This window comes from Heteronotia binoei, chromosome 15, assembly GCF_032191835.1.
Source record: "Heteronotia binoei isolate CCM8104 ecotype False Entrance Well chromosome 15, APGP_CSIRO_Hbin_v1, whole genome shotgun sequence".
NCBI classification, from domain to species: domain Eukaryota; kingdom Metazoa; phylum Chordata; class Lepidosauria; order Squamata; family Gekkonidae; genus Heteronotia; species Heteronotia binoei.
Genome location: NC_083237.1, coordinates 2,476,250 through 2,494,157, shown reverse-complemented (window position 1 = coordinate 2,494,157; position 17,908 = coordinate 2,476,250). Strand labels below are relative to the sequence as shown.

The 17,908-nt window shown below is 52.6% G+C and overlaps 1 protein-coding gene and 1 non-coding gene across 2 annotated transcripts in view; one reads left to right on the top strand and one right to left on the bottom strand.

Moving 5' to 3' along the window:
- CTDNEP1 (CTD nuclear envelope phosphatase 1) overlaps positions 1–17,908 on the top strand; it is a 33,431-nt gene that overhangs the window by 7,186 nt on the left and 8,337 nt on the right. Inside the window, exons 2-6 of the mRNA XM_060256365.1 lie at positions 7,444–7,510; positions 8,404–8,522; positions 10,552–10,623; positions 16,284–16,400; positions 16,717–16,828. Coding sequence (XP_060112348.1) covers positions 7,444–7,510; positions 8,404–8,522; positions 10,552–10,623; positions 16,284–16,400; positions 16,717–16,828 — 487 coding nt within the window. The remainder of the gene's footprint in view (positions 1–7,443; positions 7,511–8,403; positions 8,523–10,551; positions 10,624–16,283; positions 16,401–16,716; positions 16,829–17,908) is intronic.
- TRNAI-AAU (transfer RNA isoleucine (anticodon AAU)) lies at positions 5,301–5,375 on the bottom strand. Its single transcript has one exon. It is a non-coding gene; the product is annotated as a tRNA-Ile (tRNA).

Here is a 17,908-nt window from a genome sequence, read left to right as displayed (position 1 = left end):
ACACCTAACTGGCTCTCCTAAAAGCAAGTGCTTTATGCAGTTCTTGGGGCTTCTGGGTCACCTTTAAGAGCAGCCCTATGTAGAATGCGCTCCAGTAGTCCAGGTCAGAAGTCACAACGTTTGGGGCAAGGTGTCTAGACCGGTAGCGGCTGAAGGGAGGACAGCTTCTGAGCCAAGTGAAGGCTGAAAGAGAGCCCACCTGCCTGCAGTCTTGACCAAATAAATAAATAAATAAATTTTATTTTTATATCCCGCCCTCCCCCACCAAAAGGCGGGCTCAGGGCGGCTCACAGACATGACTACGTCATGATTCAATTACACCAATGTGTCCAGGGTTCTGAGAATAGCAGGGCTTTCCTCTAGGAATGGGAGGGCCATAATAATAATAATAATAATAATAAATTTTATTTGTACCCCGCCCTCTCCTGCCGAAGCAGGCTCAGGGCGGCTAACAATACGGTGCCCAATGGTGCACCAACAATAAAACAGTTACATTGGAAACATTAAATTAAACATTAAATTAACCTTAAAAGCCTGAATTAAAACAATTAACTAAAACATATTATAACGCTATCCTTGACATGGCGTGGGAACTCTTTGAAATGTCTACATTTCAACCCTGGCTGCTGCCTCGAGCTTTTTATCCCATTTTCCCCATAGACTGAAAGGGCCAAGCAATGTGTAAAATGTTGGCTGTTCCTCCGTCCCTTTAGACTTCCCCTTTTCACGATCACCTGCCTCAGCGGCTGGGCTGAGTGACCTGTGAAGCAGGACTGCGAAAGCAGAACGTTTCAGTGGAATCTGTGCAGGCTAATGAGAAACTCCTTCCTGGATCCCTGTCTGGGTTCAGATCCCCGCAGCGTCTGTGCCGCGCAGTTAAAAGTACAGAAGAGAGTTTCAGAGGCACAGAAATCTCTCTTCCTTTGCTGGTTCACCTCAGCACCTTGCACTCAGCACATGGGCACCTCGCCAGAGACCGGAAGGCGATCCCAGATCAGGGAGGCTGGGTTGGCTAATTTTGGAAGAGCGGGTGGGAGAGGGTCGACCATGCAGGTGCCTGCCGGGGGCACTTGGGGGGCAGCTGCTGTGCGGTCATTGGGTCTGTCCCCAGCCTGATGCCCTTGCGACGGAGGGGCAGGGCCATTTGAGGCAAGGCAGCAGGTGGAGGACGGGAATAGATTTGGTGGCAGGAAGAGAGATAGGAGCTGCCTCTTGCGCTGTCCCTCCATTGGACCTTTCTGCCCAATGGGAGCAGCTGACTTCCAGGCCCTTCTCAAAGGGCCCCTGCCAGCGTGGGCTGTGCCACTGAGCTCGGGCGCCCTCCCAGGGGCTCAGGAGGTTAAGCAAGCAGGGGCCAGAGAGCTCCTTTTCCAGTAGAGGCTTTGTGCATTCCGGGGTTCAAAAACCCTCTGAATTCAGCGGCGGTTCCTACCTCGTTCACACAGCAGTGGTTGATCTTCCACTGTAACTTCAGTAGTCAAGCGTTGGTTTATTTATTTAGGAAATGTATCTGACATGATCGGGATAGCCTAGACCAGCGCCCCCCAACCGTTTTGGCACCAGGGACCGGTTTTGTGGAAGACAATTTTTCCACGGACCGGGGGCAATGGTGTCGGAATGATACAACCGTGCACTTTATTTCGGTGCGGTGGTGAAGTGCGTGGACTCTTATCTGGGAGAACCGGGTTTGATTCCCCACTCCTTCATTTGCACCTGCTGGAATGGCCTTGGGTCAGCCATAGCTCTGGCAGAGGTTGTCCTTGAAAGGGCAGCTGCTGGGAGAGCCCTCTCAACCCCACCCACCTCACAGGGTGTCTGTTGTGCGGGAGGAAGGGAAAGGAGATTGTGAGCCACTCTGAGACTCTGTCCTTGAAAGGGCAGCTGCTGTGAGAACCCTCTCAGCCCCACCCACCTGACAGAGTGTCTGTTGTGGGGGAGGAAGGGAAAGGAGATTGTGAGCCGCGCTGAGACTCTTCGGAGTGGAGTGCGGGATATAAATCCAATATCTTCATCTACCTCACAGGGTGTCTGTTGTGGGGGAGGAAGGGAAAGGAGATTGTGAGCCGCTCTGAGATTCGGAGTGGAGGGAGGGATATAAATCCAATATCTTCATCTACCTCACAGGGTGTCTGTTGTGGGGGAGGAAGGGAAAGGAGATTGTGAGCCGCTCTGAGATTCGGAGTGGAGGGAGGGATATAAATCCAATATCTTCATCTACCTCACAGGGTGTCTGTTGTGGGGGAGGAAGGGAAAGGAGATTGTGAGCCAGCCTGAGCCTCTTCGGAGTGAAGGGCGGGATATAAATCCAATATCTTCATCTACCTCACAGGGTGTCTGTTGTGGGGGAGGAAGGGAAAGGAGATTGTGAGCCGCTCTGAGACTCTTCGGAGTGGAGGGTGGGATATAAATCCAATATCTTCATCTACCTCACAGGGTGTCTGTTGTGGGGGAGGAAGGGAAAGGAGATTGTGAGCCACTCTGAGACTCTTCGGAGTGGATGGCGGGATATAAATCCAATATCTTCATCTACCTCACAGGGTGTCTGTTGTGGGGGGGGGGGAAGGGAAAGGAGATTGTGAGCCGCTCTGAGACTCTTCGGAGTGGAGGGCGGGATATAAATCCAATATCTTCATCTACCTCACAGGGTGTCTGTTGTGGGGGAGGAAAGGAAAGGAGATTGTGAGCCGCTCTGAGATTCGGAGTGGAGGGAGGGATATAAATCTAATACTGTCGTCTTCTTATTACTACATTGCAATATAAAATGAAATAATTATACAACTCACGGCCCATTTGCTAAGCGGCCATGGACTGGGACCCCTGGCATAGACCACCAAGGTCAGGAAAGCTTTTAATAGAGCCAGAAAGTGCCTTCAAGTTGCCACTGACTTGCGACAACCCTGGAAGGTTTTCAAGGCAAGAGAGGAGCAGAGGTGGTTTGCCACTTCAGGCCTCAGCATAGCAGCCCTGGTGAACTCCCATCCAGTACTAAGCAGGGCTGATCCTGCTTAGCTCCAGAGCGCTGATGAGATCAGGCTAGCCTGGGCCATGCAGGTCAGGGTGAAGGCTGGCCAAGGTGTGCGGCTTGAGAGAAGAGCCGTGGAGACCATTCCAAGTGCCTCGTGCAGGCGGGACGAGGAAGTGGCTTTGGTCTGTCCCAGAAAGATCTCCTCCAAGGGTGCCCAGATGGAACAGCAGCAGCCTGGCGCCCTGCATCCCAGAACATAAGAACCTAAGAGAAGCCATGTTGGATCAGGCCAAAGGCCCATCCAGTCCAACACTCTGTGTCACATAAGAACATAAGAGAAGCCATGTTGGGTCAGGCCAATGGCCCATCCAGTCCAACACTCTGTGTCACATAAGAACATAAGAGAAGCCATGTTGGGTCAGGCCAATGGCCCCTCCAGTCCAACACTCTGTGTCACATAAGAACATAAGAGAAGCCATGTTGGGTCAGGCCAATGGCCCATCCAGTCCAACACTCTGTGTCACATAGCGGCCAAAAAACCCAGGCGCCATCAGGAGGTCCACCAGCAGGGCAGGGACACTAGAAGCCCTCCCACTGATCCCTCCCCCCACCAAGAATACAGAGAATCACTGCCCCAGCCATAAGAACGTAAGAGAAGCCATGTTGGATCAGGCCAATGGCCCATCCAGTCCAACACTCTTTGTCACACAGGGGCCAAAAAACCCAGGTGCCATCAGGAGGTCCACCAGCAGGGCAGGGACACTAGAAGCCCTCCCACTGTTGCCCCTCCCAAGTACCAAGGATACAGAGCATCACTGCCCCAGGCAAAAGAACATAAGAGAAGCCCTGTTGGATCAGGCCAGTGGCCCATCCAGTCCAACACTCTGTGTCACACAGTGGCCAAAAACCCCCCAAGTGCCATCAGGAGGTTCACAAGTGGGGCTAGAAGCCCTTCCACTTCACCCCCCACCCCCCAGCACCAAGAATACAGAGCATCACTGCCCCAGAAAGTTCCAATAATATTCTGTGGCTGATGGACCTCTGCTTTATATATTTATCCAATCCCCTCTTGAAGCTGACTGGCTGATTGTTTTCAGTTCCCTTCCTAATAATTCCCAGCATGGCGTTGGCCTTTTTTATTGCAACCGCACACTCTCTTGACATACTCAGTGAGTTCTCCACCACGACCCCAAGATCTCTCTCTTGGTCAGTCTCTGCCAGTTCACACCCCATCAACTTGCATTTGTAGCTGGGATTCTTGGCCCCAATATGCATTACTTTGCACTTGGCCACGTTGAACCGCATCTGCCACGTTGACGCCCACTCACCCAGCCTCGACAGATCCCTTTGGAGTGCCTCCCAATCCTCTCTGGTTCTCACCACCCTGAACAATTTCGTGTCATCTGCAATCTTAGCCACTTCGCTGCGTACTCCCAACTCCAAATCATTAAGGAATAGCATCCTGTCTTGTTACGCTGGCCCTCCAGTTCAGTGGTGAACAGGGCAGCCATGCTCTGGGATTGAAGAAGATGAGGACTGCAGATTTATACCCCGCCCTTCTCTCTGAATCAGAGACTCAGAGCGGCTTATAATCTCCCACATCTTCTTCCCCCACAACAGACACCCTGTGAGGTGGGTGGGGCTGAGAGAGCTTTGACAGAAGCTGTCCTTTCAAGGACAGCTCCTGCGATAGCTATGGCTGACCCGAGGCCATTCCAGCAGCTGCAAGTGGAGCAGTGGGGAATCAAACCCAGATAAGAGTTGGCACACTAAACCTGACCTGAGTTTGATCCCGGCGGAAGCTGGGTTCAGGTAGCCGGCTCCAGGTTGACTCAGCCTTCCACCCTTCTGAGGTCAGTAAAATGAGTCCTCAGCTTGCTGGGGGGGAAGTGTAGAGGACTGGGGAAGGCAATGGCAAACCACCCCGTAAAAAGTCTGCCGTGAAAACCATGTGAAAGCAACGTCATTGCAGAGTTGGAAACAACTGGTGCTTGCACGGGGGACCTTTCCTTTCCTTTTCCAGTTAAAGGGAGAATGAGGGAGGAAAGAAGTGGGTCTGCTGAAGTCCCTGAGAGCCCAGGAAATCCTGGGGAGGGAGATCTGGGGGGGGGGGGGGAGAGATTGTTGTTTGCAGGAGGGCGGGCAGTTTGTTACCTCAGAAGTCATTACATCACCCCTGTCAAGGGGGGCAGTGCTGAGAAGGCTTGAAAGGTTGTGAAGCCTACTTGCCTGGAACCTTTTTAGTTGGAGATGCCGGGGATTGAACCTGGGACCTTCTGCTTACCAAGCAGATGCTCTACCATTGAGCCACCGTCCCTCCCCAAATATAAACTTGTGGCCCAAACAGGGATCGAACCTGCGACCTTGACGTTATTAGCACCACGCTCTAACCAACTGAGCTAACTGGACAACTTACAGGGCTCTTCGTACAGGGCCTCCAGGAGGATTGGCTACATCAGGGGGGTGTGGCCTAACAGGCAAAAGAGTTCCTGCTACAGAAGAAGCCCTGCATTTGCGTATTAGGCCACGCCCCCTGATGTCAGCCAATCCCCCAAGAGCTTACAGGGCTCTTCGTACAGGGCCTCCTGAAAGCTCCAGGAGGATTGGCTACATCAGGGGTGTGTGGCCTCAAAGGGGTTCCTGCTACAAAAGAAGCCCTGCATTTGCGTATTAGGCCACGCCCCCTGATGTCAGCCAATCGTCCAAGAGGCTCTTCGTACAGGGCCTGCTGTAAGCTCCAGGAGGATTGGCTCCTTTGCCTAATAGGCAAAGGAGTTCCGGCTGCGAAAAAAAACCCTGGTGGCAAATAAACACCTTGGGATGTCAGTAAGGCCGGGTGCTGGTATCATTTGAGGCCAGATTCTCTGCAGAAGAGGTCGGGCGTCTCGTGGCCAGGAGGGGAGAGCAGAGGCCCAGGGGTCCTTCTCCCTTCTGAGTTGGGCAGAGTGCAGAGTCCCTGCAGTCAAACTGGGCAGAAAGGAGCCAACTCGTCAGGTCTGATAAGGCTTAAATTAACAGCAGATTCCTTGCGAGCAGTGGGGTGGGGTGGGGGCAGAGTATACTGTGCGCCAAAGGAAGGGCGTAGTTTGAAAAACAATCTTCGGCTGATGTTTGCAGAGTTGGTGCACCTCCATAGCCGAGGAAGTTCCAGCTGTTGGTATCAGGGCTCTGAGGGGAAGTGGGAGGTGCGCTCCGGCTGCACTAGATGTCTCGGTGCTCTACCTGCGAGTGGGAGGAGGGCAGTCCGTTGGCTGGAGTCTGAAGCTGAGTCTTGTACAAACATAACGTAAGCCCTAGACGGGAGCCAGGAGGCCAAGTTTCACCGTCTGTTTTGAGAACCATATCGCGCTCTGCCCTTTTTTTTTTTGATAGGAAAGCACTTGTGTTAAGAGGAATGAAGCGTGCAAGACTGGGGCAGATTTCTCGATGCATCTGAATTCCAGCTGCCTTCCCCCTCCTCCTTTTCTGCATCACTTTGTTCGCAAATTCTTTCTTTAAAAATGTACATCTTCAGGGCTTGGGGGTGTCCTGAAGTCTCTCAGCCCAGATCTGGCAACCCTGATCTTGTCAGATCCCAGAAGCCAAGCAAGCGTCAGCAGTATTTGGATGAACGTATGAAGCTGCCTTATACTGAATCAGACCCCCCCCCCCTGGTCCATCAAAGTCAGTCTTGCCTACTCAACTGCCAGCGGCTCTCCAGGGTCTCCAGCTGAGGTTTTTCACGCCTACTTGCCTGGACCCTTTTTGGTTGGAGTTGCCGGGGATTGAACCTGGGACCTTCTGCTTACCAAGCAGATGCTCTACCACTGAGCCACCATCCCTCCCCTGACCAGCAGTGGCTCTCCAGGGTCTCAAGCTGAGGTTTTTCACACCTACTTGCCTGGACCCTTTTGAGTTGGCGATGCTGGGGATTGAACCTGGGACCTTCTGCTTACCAAGCAGAGGCTCTACCACTGAGCCACCATCCCTTCCCAAATATATGAGCATATAAAGCTGCCTTCTACTGAATCAGACCCTTGGTCCATCAAAGTCAGTCTTGTCTACTCAGACTGGCAGCGGCTCTCCCAGGTCTCAAGCTGAGGTTTTTCACGCCTACTTGCCTGGAGCCTTTTTAGTTGGAGATGCCAGGGATTGAACCTGGGACCTTCTGCTTGCCAAGCAGATGCTCTGCCACTCAGCCACCGTCCCTCCCCTACCACCAGGGGAGTCCAGGGTCACTCTGCAGAGCCAAACAATGGCATACCCCCTCTGTTAGCCTCTTGCCTTAAAAACCACTTCAGGGGTTGCCATGAATTGGCTGTAACGAAGGCCCTTCCCACCACCAAAACCTCCCTCTTACGTGTGTGTGTTCCCCGTTATTCCTTGTATGAATTGCCATGGGGGGGCACTCTGCATGCCAGCGTTCGCGCAGCTGGCTGCACTGTGACGGGTTGCTGCCTTTTGCAAACATTTAGAATCCTTTCTTTTCCTTCTGGCAGGTGATCCAGTATCAGACGGTGCGCTACGATATCCTTCCCCTTTCCAAAGTCTCACGGGAACGGCTCAGTAAGTGTGGCCCTCACCGAGATGGGTGGGGTTTTTAAACACTTCCTCCTGGGATCATGCGGAATGTACATGGAATAACCCGTGGAACTCACCGCCACAGGAGGTGGAGGCAGCTGCAAGCGTAGACAGCCTCAAGAGGGGATTGGATAAATATATAGAGCAGAGGTCCATCAGTGACTGTTAGCCACAGCGTATAGATAGAACTCTCTTTCTGGGGGAATTGATGCTCTGTATTCTTGGTGCTTGGGGTGGGGGCAGGGAACAGTGGGAGGGCTTCTGGTGTCCTGGCCCCACTGATGGACCTCCTGATGACATCTGGGGTTTTTTGGCCGCTGTGTGACACAGAGTGATGGACTGGATGGGCCATTGTTGGACTGGATGGGCCATTGGCCTGATTCAACATGGCTTCTCTCATGTTCTTATGTCTGGGGCAGTGATGCTCTATATTCTTGGTACTTGGGAGGGGCAACAGTGGGAGGGCATCTAGTGTCCTGGCCCTGCTGGTGGACCTCCTGATGGCGCCTGGGTTTTTTGGCCCCTGTGTGACACAGAGTGTTGGACTGGATGGGCCATTGGCCTGATCCAACATGGCTTCTGTTATGTTCTTATGCCCGGGGCAGTGATGCTCTGTATTCTTGGTGCTTGGGATGGGGGGAGGGAACAGTGGGAGGGCTTCTGGTGTCCTGGCCCCACTGGTGGACCTCCTGATGACACCTGGGTTTTTTTGGCCACTGTGTGACATGGATTGGATGGGCCATTGGCCTGATCCAACGTGGCTTCTCTTATGTTCTTAATATTAGAAGGGCCTGTAAAGAGGATGGCAAAACAAGTGGACTGTCTGGGCTGCATCTAACCCTGTCTGCTTCCCTTTCCCCCCTTCCCTTCCTTGGCAGATCAGGTGAAGAGAAAGATTCTTGTCCTAGACCTGGATGAGACGCTCATCCATTCCCATCACGACGGGGTCCTGAGGCCCACGGTGAGGCCCGGCACACCCCCTGACTTCATCCTTAAGGTGAGACGCCCCGGTGCACAATGGCACCGTCTGATTGAGTAGTCCTGTTTTAAGAGGAGGAGGTGTGGGTCAGTGGGAGAGCCCCTGTTCTGCATGCCAAAGGCCCCAGGTTCATTCCTTGGCATCTCCAGTTTAAAAAGGACCAGTCAGTAGGTGAGGGAAAGGACCTTTCTCTGCCCGAGGCCCTGGAGAGCCACTGTTTGTCTGAGCCGACAAGGCTGACTCTGATGGACCAACGTCGTGATCCCTTGTAAGGCTGCATCACGTGAACGCCATGTGTTTTGAAGCCCTGTTCGATCCGCCGGTTTTCTAGAACTTCTGTCTGTGCAGAACTGTAGAACGGTCTGCACCGATGCTGGGCGGTCAAAGTCTGCCACTTCGACAGAGTGATAGCGCGTAAAGGGCACCACAGTTTAAGAAGGATATAGACAAGCTGGAACAGGTCCAGAGAAGGGCGATGAAGATGGTGAGGGGTCTGGAGACCAAATCCTATGAAGAAAGGTTGAAGGAAAGGTTTAGCCTGGAGAGGAGGCGGCTGAGAGGTGATAGGATCACCATCTTCAAGGACTTGAAGGGCTGTCCTATAGAGGATGGGGTGGAATTGTTTTCTGTGGCCCTAGAAGGTAGGACCAGAACCAGTGGGTTGAAATTAAATCAGAAATGTTTTCGGCTCAACATTAGGAAGAACTTCCTGACCGTTAGAGCAATTCCTCAGTGGAACAGGCTTCCTCCTTGGGAGGTGGTGGGCTCTTTTTCCTTGGAGATTTTGAAACAGAGGCTAGATGGCCATCTGACAGCAAAGAAGCTCCTGTGAATTTAGGGGGAGGTGTTTGTGGGTTTCCTGCATTGTGCAGGGGGTTGGACTAGATGACCCTGGAGGTCCCTTCCAACTCAAGGATTCTATGAAACAGGGGGCTAGATTGGCTTAACATACTATCAGGAGTGTGGGGGGAGAATCTCCCCAGTCCTCCTGGGGAGCCTTCGATGGGAGGTCCCTCCCAGCCCTCTAGTCTCTTGCGGTTGTCAAGCCTCAGAAGACACCTGGGAAGCCTCCTGGGGCTCCTGTTTCCCCTTGGCATTGGTGCCCTCTCCCACTGTAGCTCAGGGAGGGCTGGCTCAGAGCCAAGGGGCAAGCGTGCCGTTGTCAAGACCCGGCATGCGGTCCAGGGCCTGGGCATTCAGTGAAATTGCTGAGCAGTCGGGTTAGAAGTGATAAAAAGAATTACTTCTTCTTAACATGGAATTCACTGCCACAGGAGGTGGTGGCAGCTACAAGCATAGCCAGCTTCAAGAGGGGATTGGATCAACATCTGGAGCAGAGATCCATCAGTGGCTCTCACAGCATATTGTTGGAACTCTCTGTCTGGGGCAGTGATGCTCTGTATTCTTAGTGTTTGTGGGGGGGCACAATGGGAGGGCTTCTAGTGTCCTGGCCCCACTGATGGACCTCCTGATGGCACCTGGGTTTTTTGGCCAGTGTCACACAGAGTGTTGGACTGGATGGGCCACTGGCCTGATCCAACAGGGCTTCTCTTATGTTCTTATGTGATACAGAGTGTTGGACTGGATGAGCCATTGACCTGATTCAACAGGGCTTCTCTTATGTTCTTATGTCTGGGGCAGTGATGATGTGTCTTCTTGGTGCTTGGGAGAGGCAACACTGTGAGGGCTTCTAGTGTCCTGGCCCCACTGATGGACCTCCTGATGGCACTTGGGTTTTTTGACCACTATGTGACACAGTGTTGGACTGGAGGGGCCTTTGGCCTGATCCAACCTGGCTTCTCTTATGTCCTTATGTCTGGGGCAGCGATGCTCTGTATTCTTGGTGCTTGGGGGAGGGGCAACAGTGGGAGGGCTTCTAGTGTTCTGGCCCCACTGGTGGACCTCCTGATGGCACCTGGTTTTTTGGCCCCTGTGTGACACGGAGTGTTGGCCTGGATGGGCCATTTGCTTGATCCAACATGGCTTCTCTTATGTCCTTATGGCCAGGCTCCTGCTAAATGTGTCTCCTCCCACCCCTCTTTTCCAGGTTGTCATAGACAAGCACCCAGTCCGCTTTTTTGTACATAAGAGGCCACACGTGGACTTTTTTCTAGAAGTGGTAAGCCAACAGAACCTCCTTATGGTGTGTGTTGTGGGGGTGGGGGTGAGGCGGAAGGGTCTGTCTCCTGCAGTCCACGATTCAGAGAGGGGTTGTCTGCCTCAGGTGGTGTGTGAAAGAGGCATGCCCGTCTGTGTTCAGTGCCTTTTCCTTAGGACGTTCCCCCCCCCCCCCCCGGAGGGCAGTTAAGATGATTGGAAGGCTGGAAAACAAGTCACATGATTGGCGCTTGAGGTGATAGTATGTTTGGCCTGGGTGGCTGGACATGCTTAACATAAGAGGCACATAGAATAAACATCAAATATTTGCGCGCCACAAGACGCAAATGTGAGATGTTTGAGAGCTGGAAGGAAGGAAAATAGATGGGAGGAGGGAGGGAGAGGTGGAAAGAAAGCAACTTGAAACGTATTCTCCAAGCTGCTTGGCTCAGATAGGCGATTGAAATCAGACAAATGCCTTCTCCAGGCCAGCCAATGGGTTGGTGGGGGCTTCAAGAGCCGCACAATATGTGTGAAAGAGCCACGTGTGACTCTGGAGCCGCAGTTTGGCCACCCCTGGTTTAGGGGAAATGTAAATGTGCTCTTCAGATAAAGCGTGTCACATGGACCAAGCCCTGTGTCAGAGCTGAGTTGCAGGAGGGCGGATTGCGGCTGAATGTTAGGAGAAACGTCCTAAAGGCAAGAGCAGCTGGACTAGGGAACCAGTTAAGGGGTCGAAGGGTCCCTTGCTGAATGTCTGCACGTTGAGAATGGACACCAATCTGCCAGATATGCTCAGGATTTGGGCTGAGCTAAATGTCCTTGAAGGCCCTTTTATGAGTTCCTTGGGTCATTCATTGATACCTCATTGACAACAGTTACTGTCACTTTTCCGGGGCCGGCTGAGATGAACTTGAAAAGCCCTGCCTGGCTGGGGCAGCTGATTTGCTGCTTCAGCCTTTGGAAAGAAGCCTTGTATGTGAGACAGTCGGTGTGGGGTTCAGAAGGAAGTTCAGGCTTCCTGGGGGCGGGGGGAGCTCTCCTTCCTATGATTAACTTCCTGACCGTTAGAGCAGTTCCTCAGTGGAACAGGCTTCCTCCTCGGGAGGTGGGGGGTGGGCTCTCCTTCCTTGGAGGTTCCTTGGCTCAATGGCCATCTGGCAGCAAGGCTGATCCTGTGAATTTAGGGGGAGGCGTTTGTGAGTTTCCTGCCTTGTGCAGGGGGTTGGACTAGATGACCCTGGAGGTCCCTTCCGACTCTAGGATTCTAAGTACGGGAGGTGGGGAAGATGCCTCTCTGCCTGTTTCTTCCCCTACCTGTTCCCTTACTGGCAGCAGGATTTCAGCCAGACCCAACAGAGCTGAGGAGGGCTTTGGCTCTGGGGATGCTTGGGATAATAGGTTTTGTGGCAGGATTTCCGGCTCAACATGAGGAAGAATTTCCTGACGGTCAGAGTGATTCCTCAGTGGAACAGGCTTCCTCCTCGGGAGGTGGTGGGCTCTCCTTACTTGGAGGTTTTTAAACAGGCTGGATGACCATCTGACAGCAATGAAGATCCTGTGAATTTAGGGGGAGGGGTTTGTGAGTTTCCTGCATTATGCAGGGGGTTGGACTAGAGGCTCCTTCCAACTCTATGATTCTAGGATTCTAACTTCCTGACTGTTAGAGTGGTTCCTCAGTGGAACAGGCTTCCTCGGGAGGTGGTGGGCCCTCCTTCCTTGGAGGTTTTTCAACAGAGGCTAGATGGCCATCTGACAGCAATGAAGATTCAAAAGAGTTTCCGGCTCAACATTAGGAAGAACTTCCTGACCGTTAGAGCAGTTCCTCAGTGGAACAGGCTTCCTCCTCGGGAGGTGGTGGGCTCTCCTCCCTTGGAGTTTTTTAAAGAGAGGCTCGATGGCCATCTGACAGCAGCGAAGATTCAAAAGAGTTTCCGGCTCAACCTTAGGAAGAACTTCCTGACCGTCAGAGCGATTCCTCAGTGGAACAGGCTTCCTCCTCGGGAGGTGGTGGGCTCTCCTTCCTTGGAGGTTTTTCAACTGAGGCTGGATGCCCATCTGACAGCAATGAAGACCCTGTGAATTTAGGGCGAGGAGTTTGTGAGTTTCCTGCATTGTGCAGGGGGCTGGACTAGAAGACCCTAGAGGTCCCTTCCTACTCTAGGATAGAGCTGAATCTCTTTAAGCAGGCTGGGTGGTCATGGCAACTGGGCCAGAACCGTTGGTACAAGCCTTGGAAAGAATGACACTGGCCCCAGCACCTCTGCCACAGCCTTGAGGCCGAGATCCCTGTCAGGTGACGCAAACGCCGGAGAACCAGCTCATCTGGTCTCTGAGGCAAAGAGGAGGTTTGGCCCTCCTGGGTCGAGGGTGAAGAGCGGCGCTGAGCCCTCGCCTGGCTGGATCTGCCAGTCTCCAGGGCTTCCTTGGTGTCTGCCTGTCCTCTCTGCTGAGCAGCTTTAACCCTTCAGCTCTCACTCAGCTTGTGTCCCTCCCCCCACATTGTGCTTCTGGAGCACGTGATTTTATTATCTGTGGATCCAGCTGGGTAGCCGTGTTGGTCTGAAGCAATAGATCAGGGGTGGCCAAACTTGTTTAATGTAAGAGCCGCATAGAAGAAACATCCGATGTTTGAGAGCTGCAAAACCTGAGCGTCAGATGGAGGGGAGGGGAGGGGAGGGAGGGAAGGAAGGAAAATAAATAGATGAGAGAGGGAGAGGTGGAAATAATGCAACTTTAATTTTAAATGCATTCTCCAAGCCAACGGCTGGCTTGGTTTGGAGAAGTGATTTAATGAGACGGATGTCTTCTCCAAGAGGGCTGGTGAGGCGGTTGGGGCTTCGAGAGCCGCACAATGTGTGTGAAAGAGCCTCAGTTTGGCCACCCCTGCAACGACCTGAACGTCAGATGGAGGGAAGGGAGGGAGGGAAGGAAGGAAAACAGATAGATGGCAGAGGGGAGAGGTGGAAATAATGCAACTTTAACTTTAAATGCATTTCCAAGCCAACGGCTGGCTTGGTTTGGAGAAGTGATTTAATGAGACAGATGTCTTCTCCAAGAGGGCGGTTGGGGCTTCGAGAGCCACACAATGTGTGTGAAAGAGCCACAGTTTGGCCACCCCTGCAATAGAGCAAAGTTAGAGTCCAGTGGCACCTTTAAGATAAAACTTTGTCCGTCTTAAAGGCGCCATTGTTCTATTATTTATGGAGTCTGTCACTCTCCAGCCAGAAGCTTCACGTCACCCGCTCGATCCCTTCTTGCCCGGCAACAACCTGCTCCGCCTGCATTCTGGCCTTTCGAACCTTGAGGTTGTGTGGCTGTCACGTGACCTCTGTGTGGGCGGCCAGGAAGCCTCCGTAGGTGCAGGATGTGGGAAGCCCGCCTCTGGAGGAGGGGTGGGCGGGCCAGAGCACACATTGTTCAGAGGCATCTCCGGGCTTTGCTCTGGCATGTCTGGTATCAGGAGGGCTCCTGAGCACATGCAGAGTGTGTGTTCTTTACCGCTGAATAGTCACAGCGTCCCCATCTGTTGGGCATGCCTTGAGCTAGCAGGAAAAAGGCTCCCGGCATAGAAGGTCTGAGCTTCCTACAGATCTCAGCATTATTTGTTTTTTTCTTGTTCTTTTAGTAGAAGAAAATAAGCAAGGAGGGACGGTGGCTCAGGGGTAGAGCATCTGCAGAAGCAGAAGGCCCCAGGTTCAATCCCCGGCATCTCCAACTAAAAAGGGTCCAGGCAAGGAGGCGTGAAAAACCTCAGCTGGAAAGCCACTGCTGGTCAGGGGAGGGACGGTGGCTCAGAGGCAGAGCATCTGCTTGGGAAGCAGAAGGTCCCAGGTTCAATCCCCGGCATCTCCAACTAAAAAGGGTCCAGGCAAATAGGCGTGAAGAACCTCAGCTTGAGACCCTGGAGAGCCATGAATGGGGCTGTGGCTCAGTGGTAGAGCATCTGCTTGGTAAGCAGAAGGTCCCAGGTTCAATCCCCAGCAACCCCAACTAAAAAGGGTCCAGGCAAAGAGGCATGAAAAACCTCAGCTTGAGACACTGGAGAGCCATGAATGGGGCTGTGGCTCAGTGGTAGAGCATCTGCTTGGTAAGCAGAAGGTCCCAGGTTCATACCCTGGCATCTCCAAAAAAGGGTTCAGGCAAATAGGTGTGGAAAACTTCCGCTTGAGACCCTGGAGAGCCGCTGCCAGTCTGAGTAGACAAGACTGACTTGGATGGACCGAGGGGGGTGGGGTCTGATTCAGTAGAAGGCAGCTTTGTATGTTTAATGGGCCCCTGGCCTGCTCAGTCTCTCTCCCAGCCTCTTGGGGGAAGTGCGAAGGAGGTAGCTTCAATCAGAGTAGGAAGACTCATTGATTTTTTTTTACATTTTATTTACATTCCTTCTAGTCCAGCTTCCTTACTGGGGTTCAAGGTGGATTACACAGAGTGAATTGATCCAGTCAACAAGACAGGGACATTCAATAAACAAAACAATGAAATAGGATGGGAGTCATAGAACCAACTAGAAATTTAGAAAACAAAACTAAAGCCAAAGCAAATTGTTAACATGACACATTAAATGTTGGGAAATTACAGAGTAGGATCCAACCTACAGTGAACGGTACGCAGTAGCGTAGACCGCAGTCCCCGATAAGTTATCCCAAGTCACGTTGGGAATCGCTTCGCACTCCGATAACCCACGTAGAAAAGCCCTCTTGAGTAATTCAGTCATAGGCGTTGTTCCCTCTAAGCTGAGTTAGCGTGCGCTAGCTCACAAATTTTTTAACCTCCGGCTCACACGTTTTGGTCTCAGCTCAGGAAAAATGGCCCTAGAGCAAACTAATTAAGCAGTTGCACACAACTTTAATGCCAGTAGCTCGCAAAATAGAATTTTTGCTCACAAAACCCCACAGCTTAGAGGGAATGTTGGTCAGAGGTGTCCAAAAGCCAAGAGAGGGAGGCTCTTCCTCACTGCCTTCAACAGGCTTTTTACGGGGTGAGGGCGGGAATCCACAATGGAGAAGGCACATATATGGGCAGTTGGTGGCTTTGCTCATTTGTAGGTTGGAACCCGCAGAAGGCACTGCTTGGATGAGCAAAGCTGACAGGGAGAGCTTTTAACAGGACAAAAAAAATTGCAGGAACCCTTCCCCCCCTCCCCCTCAGAAATAGTTGTTGTCCTGTTGATTGAGAAAATACGTGACAAAAAAAATGACAAGGCTTCGTGCGCATGTGGTGAGTTCATTGGGCCCCTTGCGATAACTTTGCAGCCCTCCCCCCGCAAGCGTCTGGGCCCCAGGTTGGGAACTACTGGCTGAAACCATTGGCGAGATCTGGGGTAGGGAACTGCTTTGCAGGTGGGCATGTTGCGGGGAGAGTCTTAAACAGGACTAGGTCAAGATGGGCAGCTGTGTTAGTCTGTCTGTAGCAGCGGAGATCAGTCACGCCTTCAAGACTAACAGAATCGATGGCTCGCTTCTGAGCTGTGAGTCACGACAGCTCCTCCCTTGTTGCCGATTTTGTTAGTCTTGAAGGTGCTCCTGAACTCAAAGGACTGTTTTTCAAGGCATCAGACAGGGGTGACAGGTTGGGGCCTAATCTGAGCCTAAAGTTTGGGTTTGTTGGGACACGTGTGCACTACAATTGCCACTGACTTTTCTGATCTTCGTCTTGTTTGCTTCCCCCACCTCTCCGCAGGTGAGCCAGTGGTATGAGCTGGTGGTCTTTACAGCCAGCATGGAAATCTACGGCTCAGCTGTGGCCGACAAGCTAGACAATAATAGGAGCATCTTGAAGAGGAGATACTACAGACAGGTAGGCCTCGTGCCCTCCGCCCTGTGGCTGTGGGCCTGGGTGATAGCAGGGGGGAAAGGATCCCTTGTGATCCCAGCTGGTCAGAGGGAAGGTTCCACCTTGATCCTTGTCTGCTTTCTTTGCTGAGCAACAACTGGGCGACTTGTTCTTGGCCAGGCTACGCAGATCTCTTCCCACAGCCCGTGACATTTGTATTTGCTGATCCCTTTTTCCTTGGGGTCCTGGAGATGTCTCCCCAGGGAGGGGGTAGCAAGGCCAGAAAGGAGTCCGTTCCGAGGTGAGCCTGACCAGCGCTGCTTCTCTTTCCTCTCTCCAGCACTGCACTTTGGAGCTGGGCAGTTACATCAAGGACCTTTCCGTTGTACATAATGACCTGTCCAGTATAGTCATCTTGGATAATTCACCGGGCGCATACAGGAGCCATCCAGGTAGGGTCACACTCAGCACTGCGCCCTCTGTAAGGGGTGGGGGCTGGATGGGAAGGGCTTCCCCATCCCTGTGTTTGCAAAGTCCACCTGCAGCCGCCGTTTCCTAAGTCCTGTCTTCCTCCTGTGTTTGTGCAGCAGCCTTCCCACAAAAAGGCCAGGGTGTTATACCAGGATGTATCCTGTTTTTGTCATTACAATGACCCTATGAATGTAGGGCAGGGCAAGAGAGTGAATTGGCTCATGGGAGGTTCATAGCTGTGTGGGGATTTGAAGCGGAATCTACCCTCTTGTCACATGAACCTATACTGACAGCCAGTTTGCTGTAGAGGTTAAGTGTGTGGACTCTTATCTGGGAGCACCAAGTTTGATTCCCCACTCCTCCACTTGCAGCTGCTGGAATGGCCTTGGGTCAGCCAGAGCTCTCTTCTCTGGGAGAACCGGGTTTGATTCCCCACTCCTCCACTTGCACCTGCTGGAATGGCCTTGGGTCAGCCAGAGCTCTCTTATCTGGGAGAACCGGGTTTGATTCCCCACTCCTCCACTTGCAGCTGCTGGAATGGCCTTGGGTCAGCCAGAGCTCTCTTATCTGGGAGAACCGGGTTTGATTCCCCACTCCTCCACTTGCACCTGCTGGAATGGCCTTGGGTCAGCCAGAGCTCTCTTATCTGGGAGAACCGGGTTTGATTCCCCACTCCTCCACTTGCACCTGCTGGAATGGCCTTGGGTCAGCCAGAGCTCTGGCAGAGGTTGCCCTTGAAAGGGCAGCTGCTGGGAGAGCCCTCTCAGCCCCACCCACCTCACAGGGTGTCTGTTGTGGGGGAGGAAGGGAAGGTGATTGTAAGAGAGCCAGTTTGGTGTAGTGGTTAAGCGTACGGACTCTTATTTGGGAGAACCAGGTTTGATTCCTCACTCCTCCACTTGCAGCTGCTGGAATGGCCTTGGGTCAGCCATAGCTCTTGCAGGAGGTGTCCTTGAAAGGGCAGCTGTTGTAAGAAGAAGAAGATGATATTGGATTTATATCCCGCCCTCCACTCCGAAGAGTCTCAGAGCGGCTCCCCCGCAACAGACACCCTGTGAGGT